Source organism: Equus przewalskii, chromosome 8 (genome assembly GCF_037783145.1).
Source record: "Equus przewalskii isolate Varuska chromosome 8, EquPr2, whole genome shotgun sequence".
NCBI classification, from domain to species: domain Eukaryota; kingdom Metazoa; phylum Chordata; class Mammalia; order Perissodactyla; family Equidae; genus Equus; species Equus przewalskii.
Window position 1 is genome coordinate 15,241,911 of NC_091838.1, and position 24,902 is coordinate 15,266,812.

At 39.2% G+C, this 24,902-nt stretch overlaps 2 protein-coding genes across 4 annotated transcripts in view; one reads left to right on the forward strand and one right to left on the reverse strand.

Annotated features, from left to right (window-relative positions):
• Window positions 1-2,883, reverse strand: part of XKR9 (XK related 9) — a 31,781-nt gene extending 28,898 nt beyond the window's left edge. The window contains exons 1-2 of one of the 2 annotated variants that reach the window (XM_008518951.2): window positions 2,655-2,883; window positions 332-411 (exon numbers count right to left, since the gene is read on the reverse strand). The gene's annotated coding sequence lies outside the window, so the exon portion shown is untranslated. The remainder of the gene's footprint in view (window positions 1-331; window positions 412-2,654) is intronic. The other variant, XM_070630451.1, reaches the window with a different exon arrangement.
• LACTB2 (lactamase beta 2) overlaps window positions 2,848-24,902 on the forward strand; it is a 36,460-nt gene continuing 14,405 nt past the window's right edge. Inside the window, exons 1-4 of one of the 2 annotated variants that reach the window (XM_008518949.2) lie at window positions 2,848-3,131; window positions 11,643-11,806; window positions 17,182-17,308; window positions 23,674-23,852. In XM_008518949.2, coding sequence (XP_008517171.2) covers window positions 3,010-3,131; window positions 11,643-11,806; window positions 17,182-17,308; window positions 23,674-23,852 — 592 coding nt within the window. In that variant the 5' untranslated portion in view covers window positions 2,848-3,009. The remainder of the gene's footprint in view (window positions 3,132-11,642; window positions 11,807-17,181; window positions 17,309-23,673; window positions 23,853-24,902) is intronic. The other variant, XM_008518950.2, reaches the window with a different exon arrangement.

The following is a 24,902-nucleotide window of genomic DNA, read 5'->3' on the forward strand; positions in this document are numbered from 1 at the left end:
AACCACATAGTGGTATAACTTGTATGAAGGATAGTTCATCTTGATCCCTTCAGTTGATCTCTGTTCTAATACCACCTTAGGAGAAATAACGCCACCTCCAAAATGTGACTTCATAGAGAACTTGTGACACTCACTGACTTTATAGGACAGTTACAATCCAACTTCATTCAGAGGTCAACCCAGCTGTGTGGCTACCTGGCTGCCAGCCAAAGTAGGTAACCTTTGCCCACTATATATGATCTCTTTGCGACAAAGAAAATATTTGAAGAAGTAAAAACCAGCAAACTTTCATTTTTCAACCAAATTTAACATACATAAAATACAGACTTACTTGTCAAATATAAAAAGCCTTCTTTAAATCCAAGTCCTTTCTGGAAAATCTTCATCCCGCAAATATTTATTTCTCCTTCACTGAAAACAAGTATAATTAAAGGGCATGTAAACCTTTAAGATCAAACGCTAAAAGGAAACTGAAATCACCTGTTAGTCACGTGGGATTTTCTAATCTAGTGATAACAGAGTCTGTATCATTGTAACGTCAGTACATCCCTTCATAACTATCACATTGAGAGGAGGAATAACACGGCTCCTTTTTTAGGTTGAGTACATAACAAGCTTTTACTGGATTTATCAATTAAGTTTTAAGAATATACAATTTGCCTCACAGCATGTCCAAGTGGTCATGTCAGAAAGGGAGAGAGATTCTGGAATTTAAGATACTCCGATGAAGAACTTACAAAGTATAATTAATGTAGCCCCACCTACTTTTTCAAACTTTGTACCTTGTCAAATGCGATGCCCCAAGAACATATGATTGTCAGTTTCTATTCTCAAAATAAATACTACATTTCTTCCAATTCCAAGCCTTTGCTCAAGGTTATTTACTTTCCAGAATGCCCTTCTACCTCTATCTGCCTGATCAAGTTCTATCAATCCTTTAAGAATCAGCTCAAAATCCACCACCTTTAAGCTTTCCCAGATATTCCCAATGAACGTGATACTTCCCTTCATCCTTGCAATCCCATCCTTTAGCTGTACTTCTCCTCTAGGATTTACCCACATATGCTTTAAAATAAGATCATGTATGACTCCCTCCTGGTTATAAGCCTCTAGAAAGCTTACTACCTTACTCATTCTAACACCCCCTCAATACATCTACAACAACACTTTGCACGTTGTAGGCAGATGATAAACGACTATAAATGTCACTGAACAGAATGTAAAAATCTTTGGTCTTACTTCTTGGAGAAGAACTTAAAGTCACTTTGCTAAACTATCCACAAAGAAGCTCTGTCTTCTGAGCTCAACCCATATACCCAACTGCCTATAGATTTCTTTACTGGAAATATCCCACGATGACCTCAATTTCAACTCGTCTAAAGCAAGTTCACTAGCTACCCTCTGTTCCTGCTCCTCCGCTAGCGTCTCTTGTATAACTCTACTTAAGTCACTTAACTCTTAAATTGTCAGACCCGTTGCTTCATCTGCCAAATAAAGAACTTAGCAAGGGACTAAATGAAACTGAGATGGAAGCTCAAGGGAAATTCTAACTGAAAAGGAAAAAAAAAGCTAAGGGATAAGAAAACAGAGCTGCCAGGAGTCTCAGGAAGAGCACTATCGTCCAGAAATTACTGTTCCACCCTCTTCTCAAAGGTTTGCTGGCTTTCCAGCACAGAGCTCTTAAAAAGGGAAGATGGAGGTACTTTTCTGCTTGAATAGCCACTAATGATGCTAAAAATTAATAAATCTTGGTGAGTTGAAAATTCCTGATGTATGGAATTTTGACGGTTATTCCAAGAATTTTTTTTAAAGGCATACTGCTTGCCTTCTCATTGCAGGGGGGATAATTTACACGATTATTTCAGAGAAGGTTTCTGAAACACTTTTCCATTAAAAGTACCTGTTTGAGACAGAAGGCAAAGCAATTTGTCACACACAATACAGGTGTATCAAAAAATCTGGACTATTAAACTGCTGATTTGTAAAACAAATATTTTATAAATTAATGGCAGTCTTTTCTTCAGAAATACCTGCAAAAAAAGAATGTTAAAAAAGCTTGTCCTAAATTTTAGGACTACGAGCACCAAGTGTGTCAGTTTCTCACTTGTTCTGGAAAAGGGCTGGGCTGGGAGAGGGGACATATTCTATACCTCTTTGGGGTAACAGTTGCATGCAATTGTCATAACTGGGTGAAACATCCTAGGATCTGCGCGTTTCCTTTTAGGTAAACTGTGACTCGATTTTTTTGAAGGGGAGCCGTCGTTAACACCGGAATAGTTAAGGCTTAGCAAATCAGTAAAGGACTCCTTACAGAGAAAATAGGTCCCTGTGTCTTGGGAATGAAGCTCCTCCACGAGGCCACCCGGCTCTCTGGGCAGGAGGGTGGCACAAGAGAGGAGAGGCCAGCTTCCCGAGTCGGCCAGATGGGGGCAAGTGTTGGTGCCTGGCAGACGGGGACAAAACTCCGACGCAGAGGATTAAACACAGTAGTGTTTCCAAAAAGCCCTTAGCACAGCAGCGAGCACGAAGCAAACACTAGTTTGCTATTTATTATAAAAGATTGACAGACTCCTCCACACACACCCCCACACAGACCCACTGCCTACAAACCTGACAAGCAATCCTGCCCAGGATTTAGTAAATCGGAAACTAACCCCAAACCTGCCTGCCCCTCGCTCCATCACAAGACTTTCCAGGTCAAAATGTAACTCGTCCACGTGGATGAACTCCTCTGCGGGGACACAACCTCCCGGGAGAAGCCGCAGCGCCGGCGGGCCCGGAGCCAGCCTCGCCTCACGCCCCCTCAGCCACGCGCCCGCCGACTCCCTCCCGCCACCGCCCGCCAGACCCGCCCGACGTCACGTGACCCATGGCCCCGCCCCCGGCCTCGCCGCCGAGTGGCCTCGCCGTGCTCGCGCGGCGTCACGTGAGCCGTGGCCCCGCCCCTTCCGGGCCTCGCTGGGGCCTGCGCCCGGGTGCTCTCGCAGTGGGCGAGCGGCTGCGGCGGAGATGAGTGCCTCGCTGCGGCCCATCGAACGGCTGTCCGGCCGGGTGGTGCGCGTCCTGGGCTGTAACCCGGGGCCCATGACCCTGCAGGGCACCAACACCTACTTGGTGGGGACCGGCCCCAGGTAAACGTCCCTCGTCTCTCCCCAACATGCACAGCGGCCCTCGAGACCCACGGGGCTAGGCTGAGCCCATGGGTCGCCGCGGGCCGGGAGGCTGTGCGCCCGCAGCCGGGAGCGCGGCGTCCTGCTCGGGCCGGGCAGCCCCACCCAGGACCTCCCCTAATCACGACCACCCCGGGTGCTAACCTCTCTGACTTAACCATGGCTGTGAGGGAGAAATAATGAAAAAAAAACACTTCCTGTTCTTGAAACCCAGTTTGCTTTGTTTGGTGTTGAATGCGAGGGCGAGCGTGTTTAACCTGTTGAGAATTTAGGATCGCCCAGAGTTGTTAAGAACCCAGGAAGGCGTTTACTTGGCTCACCTTTGACTTTCACTAGCGTTTTGACCGAAGTGTAACTTCCCTTCGCCAAAGCGATTAATTGTGCTGAGGCCTTTTTCTTAACTCACCGGCAGAGGGCAGGGTTTTCTTGCTTCCACATTGCTCGAGTCTGAAACCCGAAAGAGCCCCCTAGCCCTTGGGAAAGAGGAGCTGACTAATTTTGGGTTTTGTTACTGTGTGGCCTTATTTAAGTTATTTTGCGGATGGAATAACCTATCTGTATTTCTAAGGTTTTTCTCTTGTTCATCTGCATTCTGTTTTAGTGGAATTATGCAGAAATGGGGAGATAAGGTTTACTGCCCAATAAGTGCATTGAGCAATTTTTGTATAGTCTTTAGTATACAAAAGATATAGTTCCCCCTGAGCATAGAGTTTAATTGTGCAGTCACAACGTGTTACAATTAATAAAATATAGCTAATCACTAAATACAGATTAATAAGTATGGTTTATTGAGTTTTCATTTGAAGCATCTACTGTATTTGCCTTTTTCCAGTAAATCAGAATTTTAGAAGCAGCAGAGTGGAAAAAGTGAAAGTATTGCAACTCAGGCGGGCCAAAGATTAAGTCCAGAGTAAACAAGAATGAGTTAGGTAGGTACAAGAGCTTTAGGCTGCCTCCAGAACCTAGGAGGATAGAGAATTAAGCAGAAAAAATACCTTATGTCTAGGCTAGAGTCAGTGTTGGCTGGGACTCCGCCCCAGGCAGTCCCTAGGCATTCTCTTCTCTTCAGGGTGTCATCTTAAACTATCTCTTAAGTCGATACCCAACATGAAAATAGCAGATAGTCAGAATTACCCTAGAAAGTCTCTTAGGAGAACTCTGTGTTGGAGATCAATGTACTGTCTCTCAGTAAGTCCCGTGCTTACTTCTTTTCCTCCCAACATGAACAGATGGCTGATTTCATTTGAAAACCAGAAGAAGTTGTGTTTAGAGGCCATGTTGTGTGAAAAGTACATTCTGTATCTTTAAACACTAGAATCACACTCAGTGTAGCAAAGTGCCTATGCTAAAAGAGACGGAAAGAACCTGCAACTGACTAAAGGAAGAGCAGATTCATGGTCTCCCATCTTATACTGCGTACACTACAGCTCACATAAACTCATAGTGGAATGTGGCAGTGGAGTGACCGGTAGAATCACTCATATATGAGAGAGAGAGAAATGATGAGTCCATATAGTTGGGCTAGAATAAGTTAATGTACAAGTGATGCCTTTCTCCTGTGCAAAGTAGAAGTCGAGTGGCTAGAAATGAGTATTAATTGGGTCCAAGTAAGAGCTTGTGATATTGGTATTCACCTGTTCTACTGCAGTAAACCGGTAAAGATCACAGGTGGCTCTTATATCACTAAACCCTATGGCATTTTTCCATTCCCATCTTATTCAAACTTCAGTATCTTTGTTTTGACCCTGTTGACCACCCTCCTTGATTTGCTAACACCACGTTGTCCTCGTTTCTTCTTACCTTTCTAGCTGTTCTTTCCCAGTCTCTTTTCTAGAATCATCCTCTTTACCAGATCTTTTAAGTGTTTGAGTTCCTCAAGATGCAGTACAGTCTTTTTTCTGTTCTCATGCTGTATTCTCTACCTAGGTAATCTTGTCCATTTCCTTCACTTCACCTATTATCTATTTATTAATAACTCCCAAATTTATAGCTCCAGTTTAGACAAAATCCAAACTTGATCTTCAGACTAGAGTAGCCAACTGCTTTCTTAAACCTGTTCTTGGATGACTCACAGCCACTTGAAACTCAGTATTTCCCAAACATGAACTCATGGGGTTGAGTGGGAAACTAAACCTGGTCCTTTTCCAGTTGTGTATATCTTGGCAAACAAAACCATCTCTACTTTTTTTTTTTTTGAGGAAGATTAGCCCTGAGCTAACATCCACTGCCAATCCTCCTCTTTTTGCTGAGGAAGACTGGCCCTGAGCTAACATCCATGCCCATCTTCCTCTACTTTATTGTGGGACACCTGCCACAGCATGGCTTGACAAGTGGTGCCATGTCCGCACCTGGGATCCAAACTGGCAAACCCCAGGCTGCCGAAGCGGAACATGTGCACTTGACCGCTGCAACACCTGGCCGGCCCCCCATCTCTACATTTGATCAAGGCAAATATTTAAGTACATACTTAACATTTTTCTTTGCATCCTGCACACACATCAAGCCATTACGAACATCTCTCCATTTCCACTGCTGTCGCCCAGTCCAAGCCAGTGCAACTCTTGCTTAGGCTTCTAAAATATCCTCTAACTGTGTTCTCTGCGTGTGCTTTTGTCCCTCTTCGATCCATTCTCTTCCATGTAGCCAAAGTAGTATTTTTTTTTTTTTAATGAAAATTAGAAGACCTTGCATGTTCTGGTCTCCTTGCATCTCGTCAGCCTGATCTCAAGCCTCTCTCCCCTCCCAGCCAGGTGAATTGTATCCATTCTGCCTCAGGGCTTTCATGCATGCTTTCCTCCCTGAACCCCTCTTATCGCTATCCTCCTCACCCAGCTAACCTCACTCATCCTTTAGAGCTTAGTGAAAATATCATTTCCTCAGGGAAGCCTTCCCTGACCCCTTAGGCTACGTTAGGTTTATGTAATACACTGCCTTAGCACTCCATGTTTTTCGTGGCCCTTATCTCAATGATAATAAAACGATTATTTTGTGTAAGAAAAAGCTTAGTGTCTTTCCCCACCTCCACTCCCCACTAGAATAAAAATTCAGTGAAGGCTTATTCATTACTCTATCCCCAGCAGCTAGCACAGAGCCTTGTATGTAGTACAGGTAGGATGGTAAATATTTGCTGAATAAATGAGCCTTCTCTACATTTTCTCTGTTATGATTTTAGGACTGCTGGATCACTGCAGTTTAAGCTGGTCTTCCTTCCTCATTCTGATCAACCCGTGAATACCAAATGAATTTCCCTAAAGCACTGCTAGCCCTCCTGTGATGCCCACCTAGTACGTAGGTACTTAACAAACATTGAGTGGACAAATAACAGTCACATCTTCCAAAGAGTATTTCCACATTCCTCCCCTGCCTAAGAACCTCTAAAGACTGCAATTTTAACCTTTACTATAAAATTGTAAATATCTTGAGGGCAAATATACTATTTCCTATTGATAGGAAAAGTGCAGTAGAGTTAAGACTCTGGACTCTGATTACGTAGCTCCTAACCCTGGCTTGTGACTTTGGAGAAGACAGTTGATTCTCTAAGCTTCAGATTCCTTATCTATACAATGAGGGTTGTATAGTACCTATGTCATAAGGATGGTATAAAGATTCATTGAAATTTAAGTGAAAAGTCATATCAAAAGCACTTAAATTGCAGCATGTGGAAAGCATACAATAATGTTAGCTGTTATTTTTGTCACTTCTTCCCTCATAGCAGCCAGACAATTCTGGGTTCATAGTAGGTGCCCAGAAAATAGTTAATGATTTTGTAAGAGTGATAGGACATTGACAGAGGCTATTTAATAGCTTTCTTGATATAAAATACCTAAAAGAGGAAGTTGATTCCACTAATTTCCAGCAATTGAAGAATTTTTTTCTCCATTCACGTAGCAGATTGTTACTGTGTGCCAGGCAGTGTGGTCTAGTGGTTAAATCTGTTACAGACCTGTACAGATTGTTCTGCACTCTTCTCTTGCCCCCTTTATTAGCATAACTTGCATTTGCAAAATGACCTCCTGAGATGGGATATTGTCTGTGGCCATGAGCAGCAAAGTCAGCCAGCCCACATAGAGATGACACTGTCTAATCCTTTGCGATAACTACTCCCAAACGTCATTGATGGAACTGCTATTTGTTAAGGAGGAAACTGAGAACATTTTTTTCTAATTTACAGCTGAAGTTTTCTTTATGCACATGAAGGATGATCTAGGGGCTTGCCTGAGCAGTCCCTTCCACCAGAGGCAGTGTGTCTTCAATAGAGAAGTCACTAGACCTTGTATCTGAATATCTGGTGCTTCCTAGCACTGCCTTTTCCTGGAGCTTGGAGCAAATCAGTTAGCCTTTCCCAAGGCTAGTTTCCTCTTCCATAAAATAAAATAATAAAAAGTAATAATACCTCCCTAGAGTTGCTCTGAGGGTCAAAGAGATAAGAAATACGAAAGCGCCAAGTGTTACTTTAAATTGCTATGTCAGTCAATGTAAGATGTTATCAGTGTGACTGTTTTTTCCCTAATGCTTGATAAAAACTTAATTTTTAAGTTTTATAGCATCTAGACACTCCTCCTCTGTTCTGAATAGATTGTGTTTATTCCAGGACTTGTGAAAGTCCTATTTTCCTCACTTTGAAAGTCCTTACTTTGCCAATACCAATTTTGTTAGACCAGATCGGTACCCTTAGGAGACCTAAGAAGGAAGGACCATGAACCACATTCTGTAGGGCCAGAGGTCTGTCACTCACACTTTCACTTGCAAACAGAAAGCATGGTCATTCTAAAAGAATTGTTTTCTTTACTACTAGATTTTATCAAATCTATGTATTAACCCCATTAATTTTGTCATGACTTTTGATCGACTTGATATAATCTGGCCTTTAATTTAAAATAAGGACATTATTACTTAAACTCATTTTTAGATTACAGGACATTTCAAAACAGAGTTCCTTGAGAGGAGGAGGAGGCAAGGATTGAAAAAGGGTAGGGCGTTGGTGGTTTGAAAAAATTTGAGAAGTCTTGTGCTGACACATGGAAGGATTCTTCTCAAGGGCCAGAAGACCTCCAAAATAGTCTTTAAGTGATGCTAATTAAAGGGCAACAAGAATTTGTGGTTAATAAATGCCAGATATCCCCAAATGTGTGGAGGCAGCCAAAATGTAAGATAGTAGGCTAGAGAGTATTGTTGAGAGTATTATAATATTATAGTTTGTGTTTTTTTGTTTGTTTGTGTTTTGTGAGGAAGATTGTCACTGAGCTAACATTTGTGCCAATTTTCCTGTATTTTCTGTGGGACGCCACCACATCGTGGCTTGACAAGTGGTGCTAAGTCCCCACCCAGGATCCAGATCTGTGAACCCCAGGCCACCAAAGCAGAGCATGTGAACATAATGACTACGGCACTGGGCCAGCCCCATAGTTTGTGTATTTTTAATTTTGTATGACTAAATGTGCACAGTGCCAAGCATGGCACAATGTATTGTAGATATAGAAATAAACCGTAAATTCCTAGACTGTACAGTCCGTCTTGCTCAGCTTTTCATCTCATAAGGTATATAGCACAATATCTTGTACCTAGTAGTCATTCATTAGAATTTGAACTAAGTTTATTCAGTATACGTTTATTGAGTACCTATTTTATGCCAGAACTGCTCTAGACAACTGGAGGTTCATCAACAAACAATTAATAGTTAATTCAATTCAAGTAGCTCAGACTTGATTTTATTATCTTCTCTTCTCCTTCCTCCTCTACCAGAATCAGGGGTTCTTAACCTGGGATCTTCTCTGGTCCTCCAAAGGGTATAATTCAGAGAATGTAACCTTAGCTGGAGGAAAAAAAATGACACCTTTATTAACCTCAAACTGAAAATTAACCTTTTGTTCAAGTGTGAACATAAGCAACAAACCATAGTAGTAATTGGCCGTGCCGGAGATTTTTTTTGTCTAATATTTTCATAGTATATTACAGTCATGACAGGTATCTCAAAATAGTATGTATATTCACCACTGTTTAGAAATTAGAGTCATTATAAGATTTGGTGCTGGTCTTGTTACTTCATATGATAATAAGGAAGCACATGTAATACTATATCATAATTTTTTTATTTTGATAACTGTATTTCAATATAATTGGTTTATTTTGTAATCCTATATATTTTATTTTAGGCACTCTAAAACATTGTGCTGAGACTGGCCCATAGGTTTCACCACACTGCCAAAATGGCCCAAGACATAAGAATAGTTAAGAACTCATTACCTAAAGGTGTCCATCAGAGCCAGTCCTGATGGCCTAGTGGTTAAAGTTTGACACGCTCTGCTTCAGCAGCCCGGGTTCAATTTCTGGGCATGGTACCATACCACTTGTCTGTCGGTAGCCATGCTGTGGTGGCAACTCACATAGAAGAACTAGAAGGACTTACAACTAGGATATACAACTATGTACTGGGGCTTTGGGGAGAAAAAAAAAGAGGAAGATTGGCAACAGTTGTTAGCTGAGGGTGAGTCTTCCCCAGCAAAAAAAATGAAAAATGAAAAAAAGTAAAGTTGTTCATCAAAACCTGCTGAAGTAATTCTCACATCCAAAGAAAATGGGCATTGGAGTTAGAGAGGTGTGGATTCAAATATATCCTCTGCTAGAGTTTGTGACATAGAGCAAGTTAATGTATTAGATGTGTGTCAACTTGTAAGGCCTCAGCTTCCTCCTCTGTACAATGAGAGTAAACTCATAGAATTGTTTTAATAATTAAATAAGATAAAAATAAAGCTACTGCCTTATTTATTCATTCAACAAATACTTATTACCTAGTACCTGTCAGTGTGTAGGCTCTGGCAGAACCAGACAAACAAGATTCCTACACTCATGGGGCTTAAATTTGTGGGATGGGGGAGGGTGTGGAAATAGGCAACAAATAAATAAACATGTAAATACATTGTATCTCAGATGGTAATAAGTACTACGGAGAAAAAGCCAGGGAAGATGGCAGGCAGAGTACTCAAAATTCACCCTGACCCAAACCAAACCCATCTCAAATTTGCTGCCTCCAGTGTTTACAATCTTGATTGACACACCAGTCATCCCACCTAGAAACCTCAGAATCATCAACTCTTTCCTTTCCCTTCCACATCCAGTTGTTAAAAAAAATCGTTTTGATCACACCTCCTAAGTGTTCTTTAAACCATCTCCTCCTCACATTTCCACGGCCAAAGGACTCTATAACTTACCCTTTGGCCTGGTTTCCCTATCTCCAGAGAGGACAGTTGTAACACTGTGTACTTGTGAACTACTCTAGGGAACTAAGATGTAGATAGAAGCCATTGAATCCTAAGGCCACTGCCCTCCCCTTGTGGCTGAAGGTCTTGGGAAAACAAACCATCCAACATAAAAGAGCCATCCAGTTACTTCCTGTCATATTTACCTCATTTTATGTTCTGCAAAATGCTGTCTGTTATCTGTCACTGTTACTGTTATTGTTTGTTTCTACAGCTCCCCTTCCCATCCTCCACTAGAATGTAAACAGGGTTTTTTGTCTTGCAAGAAAGGCACGGCATGTAGTAGATAATTCATAAACAGTTACTGATAAATTAACAAATGAACGAGTGACTCAGACTTTTCATCAGACTAATCTCCCCCCTGCCTGCATTAGAGAGGAGTTACTGTGAAACCACCTGAAGTCAGATGTTTCTGAACTGGTCCTTGAGGACGAAAACGTCACCCTTCATTTCTTTAGTTCAGGAAAACGTCATAGAGAAAGACCATCGTCCCATAAGATGTTGAGGAAGGGCAGGCAAAGTATAAGGAAGGTTCAGAAGTGCAAGCAGAGAAATATAACTAACAGGGTTGTCTCAGTGAAGGAAGCAAGCCCCTCAGACATTGCCCCGTGCCTCCCTGCTGCCCTCATTTCCGTGTGTAAAGGGCAGTGGAAGACGTCAGTGGGAGGTGGTATATGTAGTGCAGAAGACTGGGTTTCTTTAGGGATGCCCGTGAATTAAATCTTTCATATCTATGAGACCTTTGAGGGTGTTGTAAAAGATCTCAAAGGCAGAGTGAATAAAAGGACATATTCTGGCACCAGAATACCTGGGTTTGAATGCTGGTTCTGCCACTTATTTGCAGAGTAAGCTGGGGCAAGTTACTTAATTTCTGGATATAGTAATGAAATACATACCTTAAATAGTTATTAGGGGGGATATGATTGTCTAAATATCTAAGATCCTTGAAACAGTGCCATATTTAAGTGCTATATAAGGGTGCAGTATTAATTTTATTCCTTGTTCAGACTTACACTTAGCCATAAATTTTTTCAAAGAACTTTCTTAAGGAGATTACTATGATTAAGCTGAAGTAACATATAGCTGGTTTTCAAGCATGTTAAAAGCAAAGCAATATATGCAGTTTCTTAAATGTAATGTAAATTATCTATGTGAGAAATATGCTAATATTAACTCTGTGTTCCAATTGTGTGATTATCTTCCATTTACTTTACAGGAGAATCCTCATTGACACTGGAGAACCTGCAGTTCCAGAATATATCAGCTGTTTAAAGCAGGCTCTGACTGAATTTAACACAGCAATCCAGGAAATCATAGTGACTCATTGGCACCGTGATCATACTGGAGGCATAAGAGATATCTGTAAAAGCATCAGTAATGGTAAAGAGAAAACTGCCGTTAATCTCATTGAGGAAAACTATGTTTTCAGAATAATTTATTTCAGTTACAGAGCTAAGTAAGCTAGTAAACCATTTACTGAATGAATACCTTATATTTAAATTGTACTTTTTGCAATTAATATAACTTGAATACTGTTCCCAATTTTAACAAAGGAGGAAAGGAAAAGTTCTGTTTTCTATTTCAAATCTTTTTCCTCTTATTTTTCCCCTTTGCCCAGTGATAAAGGTCAGTTTTAATTTAGTCTGTGTGACAGTTACTACTTCAGATTTAATAGTAACTAACTAATGTTGAGCATTTACATGGGCCAGGCACCGTGCTGAACACCTTATGCGTGGATACTGTGAGGTAGGTGCTAACGTCCACATTCTAAACATGATCTCAGGTCTTCCATAACTTTAAGGCAATTACTGTGATGGACTGAAATACTGGTGAAAGATCATTGTGGTGATACTTTTCTGTCCCTGAAACCTATTCAGTACCAACACTTGACCATTCTCTCCTTATTCCCTTATCCTACCATCACATGGATTCATTCCTTCCTTCCTTCCTTCCTTCCTTTAACAAATACTCAAATGACCACTATATCCAGGCACTGTTCTTGACACAAGTGATATATAGTGAGCAAAACAAAGACTCTGCTCTCATGGAGCTTTCATTCTATTAGGGAAGGTAAATGGTAAATAAATAATAGATCAGGTGGTGATTGGTTCTTTGAAGAAAAATGAAGCTAAGGGAAGAAAAGGAAGAGAGAATAAAGTAGAGGAGGGCAGTGTCTGTTATATTTAAGGTGGACAGGGAGAGGGAATAAGCTATATGGGTATCTGAGAGGAGGGCACACCGGGCAGAGGGCATTGCAGGACCCATTACTGGAATGGGGGTATGCTTGGCATGCTCAAGGCACGTGAAAGACAAGGAGGTCAAGAATGTTCATGCAGAGGGCCTGCCCCGTGCCCAAGTGCTCCACTTCAGCGGCCCAGGGTTTCTCCGGTTGGGATCCTGGGTGCGGACATGGCACCGCTCATCAGGCCACACTGAGGCAGCATCCCACATGCCACAACAAGAAGGACCCACAACTAAAATATACAACTATGTACTCGGGGGGATTTGGGGAGAAAAAGCAGGGAAAAAAAAGAAATTGGCAACAGTTGTCAGGTGCCAATCTTTAAAAAACAAATGAATGTTCTTTCACAAAAGGAATGCACGTATGCATTCAACAAATATTTTTAAGTATTTCTTTTTAGGCCTTGAGACTACAATTGGGACACCCAGATATTCTCAGCTATAGCACTCAATGTCACCAGGCTGTCCATTGTAAAAAACCATCTAACCTAACTTTCTTACCCTCTGACCTCCTTTCTTCCAACCGAGGGGACTGTGCAAGTCATTGTCTCCCAGTCTCACTTCTCATCATTCTTTCTCTTGTCTATCTACTCATTAAATTTTGTGAAAAAACTATGCTGAGGGTTATAATTAGCTTTGGTCAACTCTTTTAACATGAGGGTCAGTTTGAAAAACTTAAATGTTTATGGCCCACTTTTTCTCCTTCATAAATCAACTTTATTGAGCTTGAATTTACATACATAAAATGTACCCATTTTAAGTGTATAGTTTGGTAAACACCTATGTGAGCACTCCAGTCAAGATAAAGAGGGGCCAGCCCGGTGGCTGAGTGGTTAAAGTTCTGCACTCCAGTGGCCTAGGTTTGTGGGTTGGGATCCTGGGTGCGGACCTACCACTCATCAGCCGGGCTGTGGCGGCATCCCACATACAAACAGAGGAAGACTGGCACAGATGTTAGCTCAGGGCTAATCTTCCTCAAGCAAAAAAAGAGGAGGATTGGCAACGGATGTTAGCTCAGAGTGAATCTTCCTCACCAAAAAAAATTCACAAAAAGCAAAAAAGATAAAGAACACTCCCACTGCCCCAAAAAGAAGTCTGGTCATGCCACTCTACAGTGATTTCCCCTCCGCCTCCAGCAACCACTGGTCTGCTTTATTTCACTGTAGATTAGTTTTGCCTGTTCTGAAATTTCACATAATGGAAGCATACAGAATCACTTTCTGTCTGGCTTCTTTCATACTGGATGTTTTTGAGATTCACTCGTGTTTCGTGTGTCAGTAGTTTGTTCCTTTTTATTGCCAAGTAGTAATCCATGGTAGGAATATACCACAATTTGTTTATCCATTCACCAATTAATGGACATTTGACCCACTTTCTTTAAATTAAAAATCAAAATAGTTTTGAATACTATATAAAATAATGAATATTTGCATCATAGATTACCTATTAAGTTGATTTAAAGAAAATCAAGGAGAAATTTGACACTGCTTTATAGCCGCTAAAATTTTAATATTTTGTTTGAGAAGTGGCTTGTTGTCTTTCTTTCTGAACTGTATTGAAGCTAGACAAGTGCATGCAGACCTTGAGTGGCTCTGCACTAAAATTGTACAGAGGTACCTTTCAGATTCATCTCCCAAAAGCTCTATGTATTTCTTCACTCTCTAAATCCTTAATCACTAGCATTCTTGTTCCATTTTGTTATTTTATTGTTTTCTTTTGTTCCACATTGCTTTACTATTCTGTTCAATCATTAGTATGGAGAAGTTTTTCAACTGCTTTTCAACGCTAAACAACCTGTGTTTTTACAGGCCACATTGACATTATGAATGCCATTTGTAAGGTTTCTATGGAAATATACGGTAACTCTGAAACAACTTGCTTACAAAATTTTAAAATGCAATCATTGTATAATTTGGGAACTCCTGGTTGCTTACAGGGAGCCAGAATTTTACTAGACATAAGAACTATGTAGCTCCAGGCTGCTTAAGTGTTTTGTTCTGGTTTGTTTTTGAGTAAATCTTATAAAATATATTTTATCTCATAATTATTATTTTGCACCTGAAGTTGGTTCTTGACCACATATCTCACATTCAAATCCTAGAAGTCAAATGTTTGTTTCTGTTATTCAATTAGAATGTGTTTTTATTGGAAAGTATTATACATGAACAATATCACGTTTGTATCAGCTTAAATAATTAGCATTAGCAATGATGTTATAATCCAATATTCAAACCTTAGCAAATGACTGAGGGTTTCCTCCTGTTAAGATAATTATATGATAGAGAGGGCTGCCCAGCGGCATAGCAGTAAGTTCTCACGCCCCTCTTCGGCACTCCAGCGTTCGCAGGTTCGGATCCTGGGCACAGACCTACGCACTGCTTATCAAGCCATGCTGTGGCAGGCGTCCCACATGTAAATTAGAGGAAGATGGGCACAGATGTTAGCTCAGGGCCAGTCTTCCTCAGCAAAAAGAGGAGGATTGGCAATGGATGTTAGCTCAGGGCTAATATTCCTCGGGAAACAAAAATAATGATAATCATATGTCACAGACACAAAGTAGCTAAGTGGTTGCCAGGGACTGAGACAAGAGAATAGGGAGTGACTACCTTGGGTACACGGTTTCTTTAAGGGGTTTTGAAAATATTTTGAAATTAGGTAGTGGTGATGGTTGTACAATTCTTTGCTGACTAGAGAAACATTGAATTGTACACTTTAAAAGGGTAAATTTTATAGTATGTGAATTATATCTCAATAAGCTTTTATTAAAAGTAGTAATAATTAATTATTATATGATTGCTTTCAACATGCCCTTCTCCATCCTGCCTGTATAGATTGCTATTATGAATAGGATATGTGTTTTCTTATTTCCACATAATTTTTAAAACTGACACGAACTTATTTTATAGTATAACATTTGCTTTGTAATTTTGAGATGATCGAGAGTTTTTGGAAGGATTGTCTGCCAAAGGTCTCATAACTAGAAATATAGTACCTTCATTTCTTTACTGAAAGACAAAATTATGCAGGTTAAAAATAAAAACAGGCAAGAAAACCTCACCATCTTACTCTATAGTGAAGACAACCTTGTTATGTAATGTCATTTCCCAGACTAGCATATTATTTTTTTCTTCAGCCTCTAGGGTACAAAATAATGGAGTTTGGGGCTAGAGAGGGAAGGTCCAGTTGCTGTTGTTTTGTTTTATTTTTATTATATTTGCAATATTTCTGTCTTCTTTGTCCTCCGTACTAGCCAGATTTCTATGCCTTGTCAGTTTTTCTCTGAAGGTCTTTTTCTCCCTCCTTATTTCCATTGCTACCACCCTAGCCCTAATATTCATTACCTTCCAGCTGAGTTATTATAGTCATCCCCTCCTGGTCTTTCTGATCTCTCCCCCTGCAGTCTCTGCATCTATAGCGCCATATTGATCGACCTGTTAACACTGGTTCATTTTCTTACTGAAGAGTGGCCACATATGGTAAAGTTTAAATTCCTTTATTCTGTGAAAGGCACTTTAAGGCCCTCCATGATCTGAGCTCATCTTACCTATCCCACTTTATCTCCACTCTTACTAGCCAGGGTTTGGCGTTAGACAAGTTGGTAGCATTACATTGTTGCACATATGCCATCTCATTCTCCTTTCTTTGCCTTTACTAATGCTACTCTTACCTATAACTCTCCCTATACCTTTTCCCATCCTGTTCATCCTGTAAGTCATACCTCAAGTTCTATAATATTTATGAATCCTTTCCTAATTTTCTCCTGTCTCTAAACTCCTGTTGCTTTTCTTAGCTAAATTGTTTGTTTAATATTCATTAAATGGTACTGAATATAGTTCTTTAATTATCTCCTGTTTGGAAGTTTTATCTTCCTAACTATGACAGTTTTTTTAAGCACTTCGCTGTCATGGTGCTTGTATTCACTATACATAGTATACTGATTACGTAATTGGCACTCAGCTGTTGATTAGTTTTAATTGATTTTCTTTGTGTCAGTGGTAGTATGGGTTAAATTTATTTTAATGGTTTAATTTCTTAGCCCTGGGTTTGGGGCTTCCTTTCAGCTTTCACAGAAGGAACTTTATGCTGTCATCCTTTTATTGTTAACTACTGCCATGACGCCATGACTTCTTTTACTCTCTGTTAGGCACCTAGATAGAGAAAAGTTCCCTGGTTCTGTATTACTGCCCTTCAACACCCATCTTGATATCAAAGCTAGCTAGATTATGAAGAACTACTTTCAAATTTTTGTATAAAATAGGAGTAACTAGAAAAACCTAAGGGCTTTTATATAGATTTAGAGGGGCATGAGAGAGTAAAAAGCCCTTTTGTTGAGATAGAAGAAATAGTTACCATCCCAGAGATAAGCTGCTGTAATTCATGCCATTTTCTATTGTCTCTTAACGTTAATATTTTTTGCAGCCATTCACGTGTTAGCTTTATGAAAGTTGATCTCTTAAAAGGCTGAATTCTCATTTAAAGGGTGACTTAATATGTTTTACATGTTTTGTGCCTAGACACTGTATATTGCATTAAAAAACTGCCACGGAATCCTCATAAAGAAGAAATTATAGGAGATGGAGAGCAGCAATATGTTTATCTGAAAGATGGAGATGTGATTAAGACTGAGGGTGCCACTCTCAGGTAGGCGAATGGCCTTTAGCCAGAGAGGGCAGCGGTGAGGGGAGGGGTCTGTGTACATGTGTTATAAAACGGGGGAAAGGAAGATCTCTGCATATTTGCTTGTTCGAGTGAAGAATGTCCCAGGAAGGATACAAAAGATCTGCTAACGTTGGTTACTCTGGGAAGAGAAAATCAGTTGCTTGAGAAATGGTAAAAGAAAGGCTTTTCACTCTATCCACCCTTTTTTAATTATTTGTTTGAATTATATGATTATCTTTTTTTAATAAATGTAATTTAAATTTAAAAAAATAGATTAGTATTTCCTGCTGAAGTGGTTTAGGGATCTATCCATCAATTAAATTTAGAGCTTTCTCCTGTTCTCACTTCCAAAAGACGAGCCATACCTAAAATAAATACACTTTAGGCCAGACCCATAGTCCCCCGTGACCTGTTTGAGGGATTCAGAAAGGTGTTTCAAACACAGTAATTTTAAAACTGAACTAATTGTGGTTCTCCTCTCTCTCCCACAATCTGTGCTTGCTTTCTGATTTCAGAGCGTCTACTGCTCTCAGTACTTAGGATTTTATTTTTCCTTCCTAGACAGAAGCTGATTCCTCCTCACCTTTATCACCGTCCCTCCCCCACCCACCGCATCTAGCCAGGTTAGTTTTTACCTCAGAAATATTTGTCAGTGCTGTCCCTTTTTCTTCATGTCTGCTACCACTACTTCTTGCTTAATATTCCTGTCTCCCAGCTCTGCCCTTTCTAGTGTACCCTTTGTACCCCATCTCACTTGAAACCCATACCCCCTTGAAAGCTTGAATAACTCTCAGTGCATTAAAGATCATGTTTACTCTCCTTACACAGTCCAGCCCCAAGCCACTGTTCTGGCCTTAGCTCCTCCCACTCCCCTCACAGCCACCATTAGTCGTATCCAGATATTCCTGGGCACCTTACGTGTGCTCCTGCCTTTCCTTATACCTTCCCCTTAGGTTTCTCCTTAAAAGGCAATCAGCTCCTTAGGTTCACAATATTAGTTAATGCCAGTTGTTATAGCAAACCAACCCAGAAATGTATAATGGCTCAAACATGAACTATGTTTATTTCTCAGTAACATAAAAGCCAAAAAGTTTCCTGATTAGCACTTGGCCCTCCTGCAAGTCGTGTTTCAGACTCCTTCCATCTTGTGATTCCACCGTCTCAATACTTGGCTTTCAGGGGTGCCGTGCTCACCTCAGTCAGTCCAACAAGTGGATAAAGCATGGAAGGGACTTTGCATGGGAGGTGTTCATGGACCAGGTCTTCTGTTGCATTGGCTGTAAATTCAGTCACATGCCACCCTTGGCTGTGGGGAGGCTTGGAAATATAGTTTAACTTCATGCCCAGGAAAAAGAGGAAACAGATTTGATGATAAGCACAGGCAGATACCAGATTGATCTTCATATCCCCAGTCCCTGGCACATAGAAGGCACTGAATATTTATCCTACATATAGTGAATATCTACAGAGAGGCAAGCAGATGAACAGATGAATGAGAAAAAGAAAGCGAAATAATGGGTTTCTATGCCACCTTTCAGTGTTCCCTTTTTTCCACTCTGCCAGTGATTTACAAAATTTAATTTATAAACCAACTAATTTCTGAGCAACTTTTTTAGGATACTCTTATTGAAAATATGATAGTATCTCATATAATTTGCTCATGATACCAAAGGAAAACAAACATTACTACTTCTTCAGAAAGTATTCTTGACAATGATGAATTTCCCCCATTGCACACCAGCCCTAGGCCAAGTGAATGAAAGGGGTGGTTCATTGGGTCTTCTCTCTCAAAAGTTTGGGAATCCCATTACTGGTTTATCAGTTATCACAGAATCATGGATATTAGACCTATACCTAATTTGTAGATTAAGAATATTTAGCCCTTGGAATTTGACCTCCACCCATCTGCCATGAACAGACCACATATTTTAAGCTTTTTATTGAAGTATGCAAGCAGAAAAGTATGCATACCATCACTGTACAACGTGGTGAATTGTTACACGTGTAGCCAGCAGTCAGATCCCAAAACAACAATATCAGTGCCCCGAGGCCTCCCCGGGTGCATCCTGTCACTGGCCCCACCTTGGCTGAATGCTCTCTTAGATTCAGGGAGTGAATTGACGCCCAGGATCTCAGCCTTATCTGAATTCTGTCTAATTTTTGTTTTACTGCATTCTGATTAAGATAAATTAAGTATGAGAATCTATCTATTTTAAGATTCAGGGGGAAAACTAACACAAAGAATCAAAAACAGACAAACATTTTAAAAATGACAGTAAATCTTTTCTTAAAATAGAAATTCTAGTTATATTTTATTAAATTGTATTATATTTACATTTTATTAAAATATTTACATTTTGTTAAAATATATTTTAATAAATCTGAATAAAACATTTAATTTAGTGATGACCATGGTTTCCAATTTCCATTTTTATAAAGTGGGTAAAACCCTATAGTTTTAAATATTAAGGAGAGACTCATTGTTAAGCATAAGTTCCATGACAGAAGGTTAAAATCTACTTCAGTCCCCAAGTATTTGATGTCCAGTTGATCTTGTCTACTTGCCAATTTTGAAAAAAACAAAATACAATAGAGAGAGAGATAATACCCACCTAGAACCCTTTGGTAAAAAGTAGAAATTAGCAAGGTTTTTCAGTAAGGATTTGATTCTGTACATAACTTTCAGGACTTTTCTAGTGAACCAAGTTTCTGGAAGAAAAGTCAGTCTGACAGCTTTTGTTGACTATTCTGAATTTTCTAAGACAGCCATCCTTAAAAAGTCTCCTCTATTAAGAGGTGGCAGAGCTCAATAAATGTTCTACCTGATGAATGGGAAGGCCACAGCAACAGGTCCTCACATCTTTAGCGAAGCACCTCTGATGTCGTTTCCTGTTCTCCTCCTGCCTACGTGAAGTGAATTTTAACACAGTTTTTATGAAAATTAAAGCATTAGCCACCCAGGTGACTGGAGAATTAGAATTTCTGATCCCCTCATTTAAGAAATCTTATTCCCTTTAGCCTAGAAAATATCAAAGAAAACCGTTACTGAGTTCTAGCATGGGGAGTGGGAGGGGAATGATAAAGGAGACATTGTGAGCAAAGGGACGGATAAGACAGCTTGCAGACTCTGAAAAAGAGTGGTTCTCCAAATGAGTTTCTGTAGGTTAAGAAAAAAGACGTTCTGTTTTGTAATGCATTTGTAAAGTGGTTCTGTTTGTAAATGATTCTGTGTGTGACCCTTCATAAGACTGTCCATAAGATAAGATACATCCCCACATCCATGTGTTCTTATAGTTGCTGGAAAAGACCTCCTGGAATTATTTTCATATAACATTGAATACTTTGATTAACAGGTCACAGCGTGTTTAATCAAACAAAAGAGATGATTTCTAACATTAGCATCTCACTATTGGTGCAACCATAATATAGTGAGTGTTTGCAGTAGATAAAGCGTACACTTGGAAACCATAAAAGCATAATAGTTCTTAATGTCAGGTCTTTTTTTTTTTTTTTTTAAAGATTTTATTTTTTTTCCCTTTTTCTCCCCAAAGCCCCCCGGTACATAGTTGTATATTCTTTGTTGTGGGTCCTTCTAGTTGTGGCATGTGGAACGCTGCATCAGTGTGGTTTGATGAGCAGTGCCATGTCCGTGCCCAGGATTCGAACCAACGAAACACTGGGCCGCCTGCAGCGGAGTGCATGAACTTAACCACTCGGCCACGGGGCCAGCCCCATTAATGTCAGTTCTTAATGCTTCTCAAAAATAGTTGCTCCTGTTACACTAGTATCTTATCTTTTTGTACCTTACATCTATCACATTTTTAGCAGATTTTTTAAAAAGGCTTTATAGTTTCAATATTCAGTGTTAAGGATTTGATTGGTTTTTATTTCTTTTGACAAAGGAGAAACTCTTCTAAGTTATAGTCATTTCAGTCGTCTTAAACAGTGTTATTTAAGAGTTGAATTTCGTCAAATATCTTTGCAGTGTCTAGAGAGATGATCTTACTAGTTCTCTCCATAACCTTATTATTATTTTCAGGGATCTTATAATATTGAATCACACTTTCATTTTTTGAATAAACTTTATTTGGTCATGATATTATTATTTTGAAATATGCTCCTGGATTCTATTTGTTAATATTTTAGTTAAGATTCTTATAACAGTATTCATTAGTGAAATTAGGTAGTAGTTTTCATTCTGTGCAACCTTTGTTAGGTTTGAGATTCATAAATTTTCCTTCTTTTTCTAGGCTCTGGGATAGGTTGAGGAGTAGTGAAATTACCTGACCTTTAAATGTTTGGTAGAATTGTCTTGTGAAAATACTGAGCCCTTAGTTGCTAATGACAATTACACATCTTTTTCGTGGAGCTCCATTGTTGCATATTAGTAATATAGTCCTGTGAGTTAAGCTTAATGCAAATAACTTTAAGCTTATTTCTGTGTACTTGTTTTTGTGGTTTTAGCATCAGTTGATGATACTTGCTTTAATCAATTAATATATTAAAGGTGCCAAATTGTGCTATTTTCCTTCTATTATGTCTTCCACTTTCTTTTTTTTCTTTATTTGCTGACACTCTTCTTAAAGAAGAGATTTCCCCCATCCTTCTTTTCTGAGACTTAGGATTTTTTGTGCTTCAGTGCGTCTTTGTCCTTTTGACATAGCCCCATTAATCTTGATCATTTCCTTGCTATCTGATACGGGGTGTCTCAATACCGCATTCTACCTCCCCTGCCTCAGGCCTGGAGCCAGCCACATCTGTAAGAAGCCCTGGTTTCTTTGAGTGGGAATCAATATTTAGAAAGAAAGAACTGAGTGTGAAATACGCTCACAGGATACTCTGGGTGTGAGTATCATTATTCCTGGGCCTTTTTATAGACGGAGCCAGAAAAAAAATAAAATGATGAGTTAGTAATGATTCCTCGATTCAGTTAACAAACAACCCAAAACCATAATTCCCTTATTCCATATATATTTTTTCCTTATCCCACAGTGAAAACCTTGGTTAGTGACATCAGTTTATTTACTTGTTTATACTGTTGAACAGCAAACACAAGATAGTTTCAGAAACACAATAGCCAATAACACTGCCAACAATAAACCTCTTAAAGTTCAAGATATCTTTGCAATTCTTTTGATCTTAAGATATATTCTGTTAAGGATGTACAGTCTTGTACTATATTTAAAAGTTACTTCAATTAGTTCATTTTTTACTATGGCTATGTTATCTATCTAATGTACGGTAAGATTCACTGCATTCTGTTTTCAAGGTTAAGGTTTTCTTTCATCTTTTTATTTAATTTTAGGTTTAGAATATATAAAATATTTATATAGCTTAAAAGTTAAAACTAGTCGAAAAGTTCTAATCAGGGAAGTCTTGCTTGCACCTCTGTTCCCTACACCCCATCTGCCTACCCCCTGTAGGCAGCTATATTTGTTTGTTTTTGATTTAGTCTTCATGACTTGCTTTGTGCAAAAATAAGGAAATATATACATATAGGTTTTATTTTCTCATATTTCTATACCAAAGAGCATACTATAAACACTCTTTTGTGCTTTGCTTTTTATCGCTTGACAGGATATCCTGCAAATTACTCCATATCAGTTCATGGAGATCTTCCTCATTCTTTTTAATGGCTGCATAGTATTCCATGTGGCATATACTGTAACTTATCCATAGTACCCTATGGATGGGCATCTGGGTTGTTCCTAATATTTTGTTATTACAAATAATGTAATGAATAATTTGTACATAATTTTTGTATTTGTGAAGGTGTATTTTCAGGGTAAATTTCTAGCAGTGGGATTGATAGGCAAAAGGGTTTAATGCATATGTAATTTTTCTAGAAAATTCCAAATTCATCTCCATATAGACTGTACCAGTTTGTTCTCCCACCAGCAACATATATAAGTGCTTTTTCCTCATAATCTTGCCATAAAGTATATTGTAAATATATATATATATGCAAATAAAAATGGAAAATGTATATTTTTAAATAATAAAAACACTACCTCTGTGTAGTGGAATGATTCGTGATTTTTATCTCCTTTAAGTACTTTCCTTTTCTGCTTTCCAAATTTGTAATCAGTGCTTATTACTTACTAAATAATAAAAAAGATGGGAAAAGTATTGAGTTTGTACTTCAGCATGAGTAATTTGATTTAGTTAAAGGAAAGAGTTTTCTGATTATAATATTCAGTGGGCCACAAGAAAAAGAGGAGCTTTTTAACTCGTTGACATCATTTATTTGTGTCTTATCCAGAGATACGGAGAGAGAATAATTAACTTCTCATAGTTTCTTCTAAGCCTAAGAGTTCATAGTTGTCACTATTTCTTCTTTCAACCAGAGTTATATACACACCTGGCCACACTGATGATCACATGGCTTTACTTTTAGAAGAGGAAAATGCTGTCTTTTCTGGAGATTGCATCCTAGGGGAAGGAACAACTGTATTTGAAGACCTCTATGATTATATGAACTCCCTAAGAGAGTTATTGAAAATCAAAGCTGATATTATATATCCAGGTGGGTAATTTTTTACTAGCAAAAACCATTTGTGTCACATAATGAGGAAGATTCATTTTGGTTTGTCTGTGTGTGAGTTCTTTCTGTTTTCAGTTTTGAAGAGATACATATGAACAGCTTCTTTAAATTATACTGGTAAGTCTTGTCCAGCCATGCAATTAAAAAGAAGGCCAAGAGTTATATTAATAACCTTTATAAAGATATGAGGGTTATTTTTTAACATCTACATAGGTATCAATGGAACTGTTAAACAAAGGAAATAAAGTTATATTGGAACAGGAAAATTTTTTCATTCCATAAGCTATCTTCAGTTTTGTTAACTTGATTTACATTGTGGACCACATTTTAGCCCTGTAACCTTGGGTAACTTTTGACCTGTGAGCTTTAGTTTTTTAACTCACACTATTGAACTATCAGTAGCTTCCATATCAACTGTAAAACCGTATATTTATTTTGATTCTCTAGAAAAAGAAACCTGTTGTTATCACTGCACTGCTCTACAATGTGAATCTACCCTCCATCTTAAAAGCCAAGAAAGACACAGGACCCAGCAAGAGGGCCCAGAAGGAAAAAGAGACTGGGTTACCTAATGTTTTAAGTCCTTCTAACTCGTTCCTAACCAAAAAGCTATGAAAAGATCTGTAAATACAGTGTGTTCAATACCCTTATATTCTCTCATGAGTTTCTCCTGCTGAGGAGACAGGAAACATACCGTGGAGCTGGGCATTCGGATTAATATTATGACATAAAAGGACTGGAAGTTGACAGCTATTTTTAAAGAGGAGAGAGTAGACGTTTGATGCACTCACATTCAAGCAAAGCTAATGAGAGGCTTCCTAGGAAAGGCTCTTAGAGTCTTTGCTTTAATGAATCGGTGTACTAGCTTATTAGCACAGCAGGAGTTTATATGTAAATTATGTTCTGTAGTCATAGCTACCGTCCATTAAAGCCTGCTACCTGCCAAGCTCTGTGCAGGGACCTTTGCAGCTGTCGCCCTCCCAAAAACCCAGTGAAGTAGGTAGCGGTGTCCTCATTGCACAGCTGAAGAAA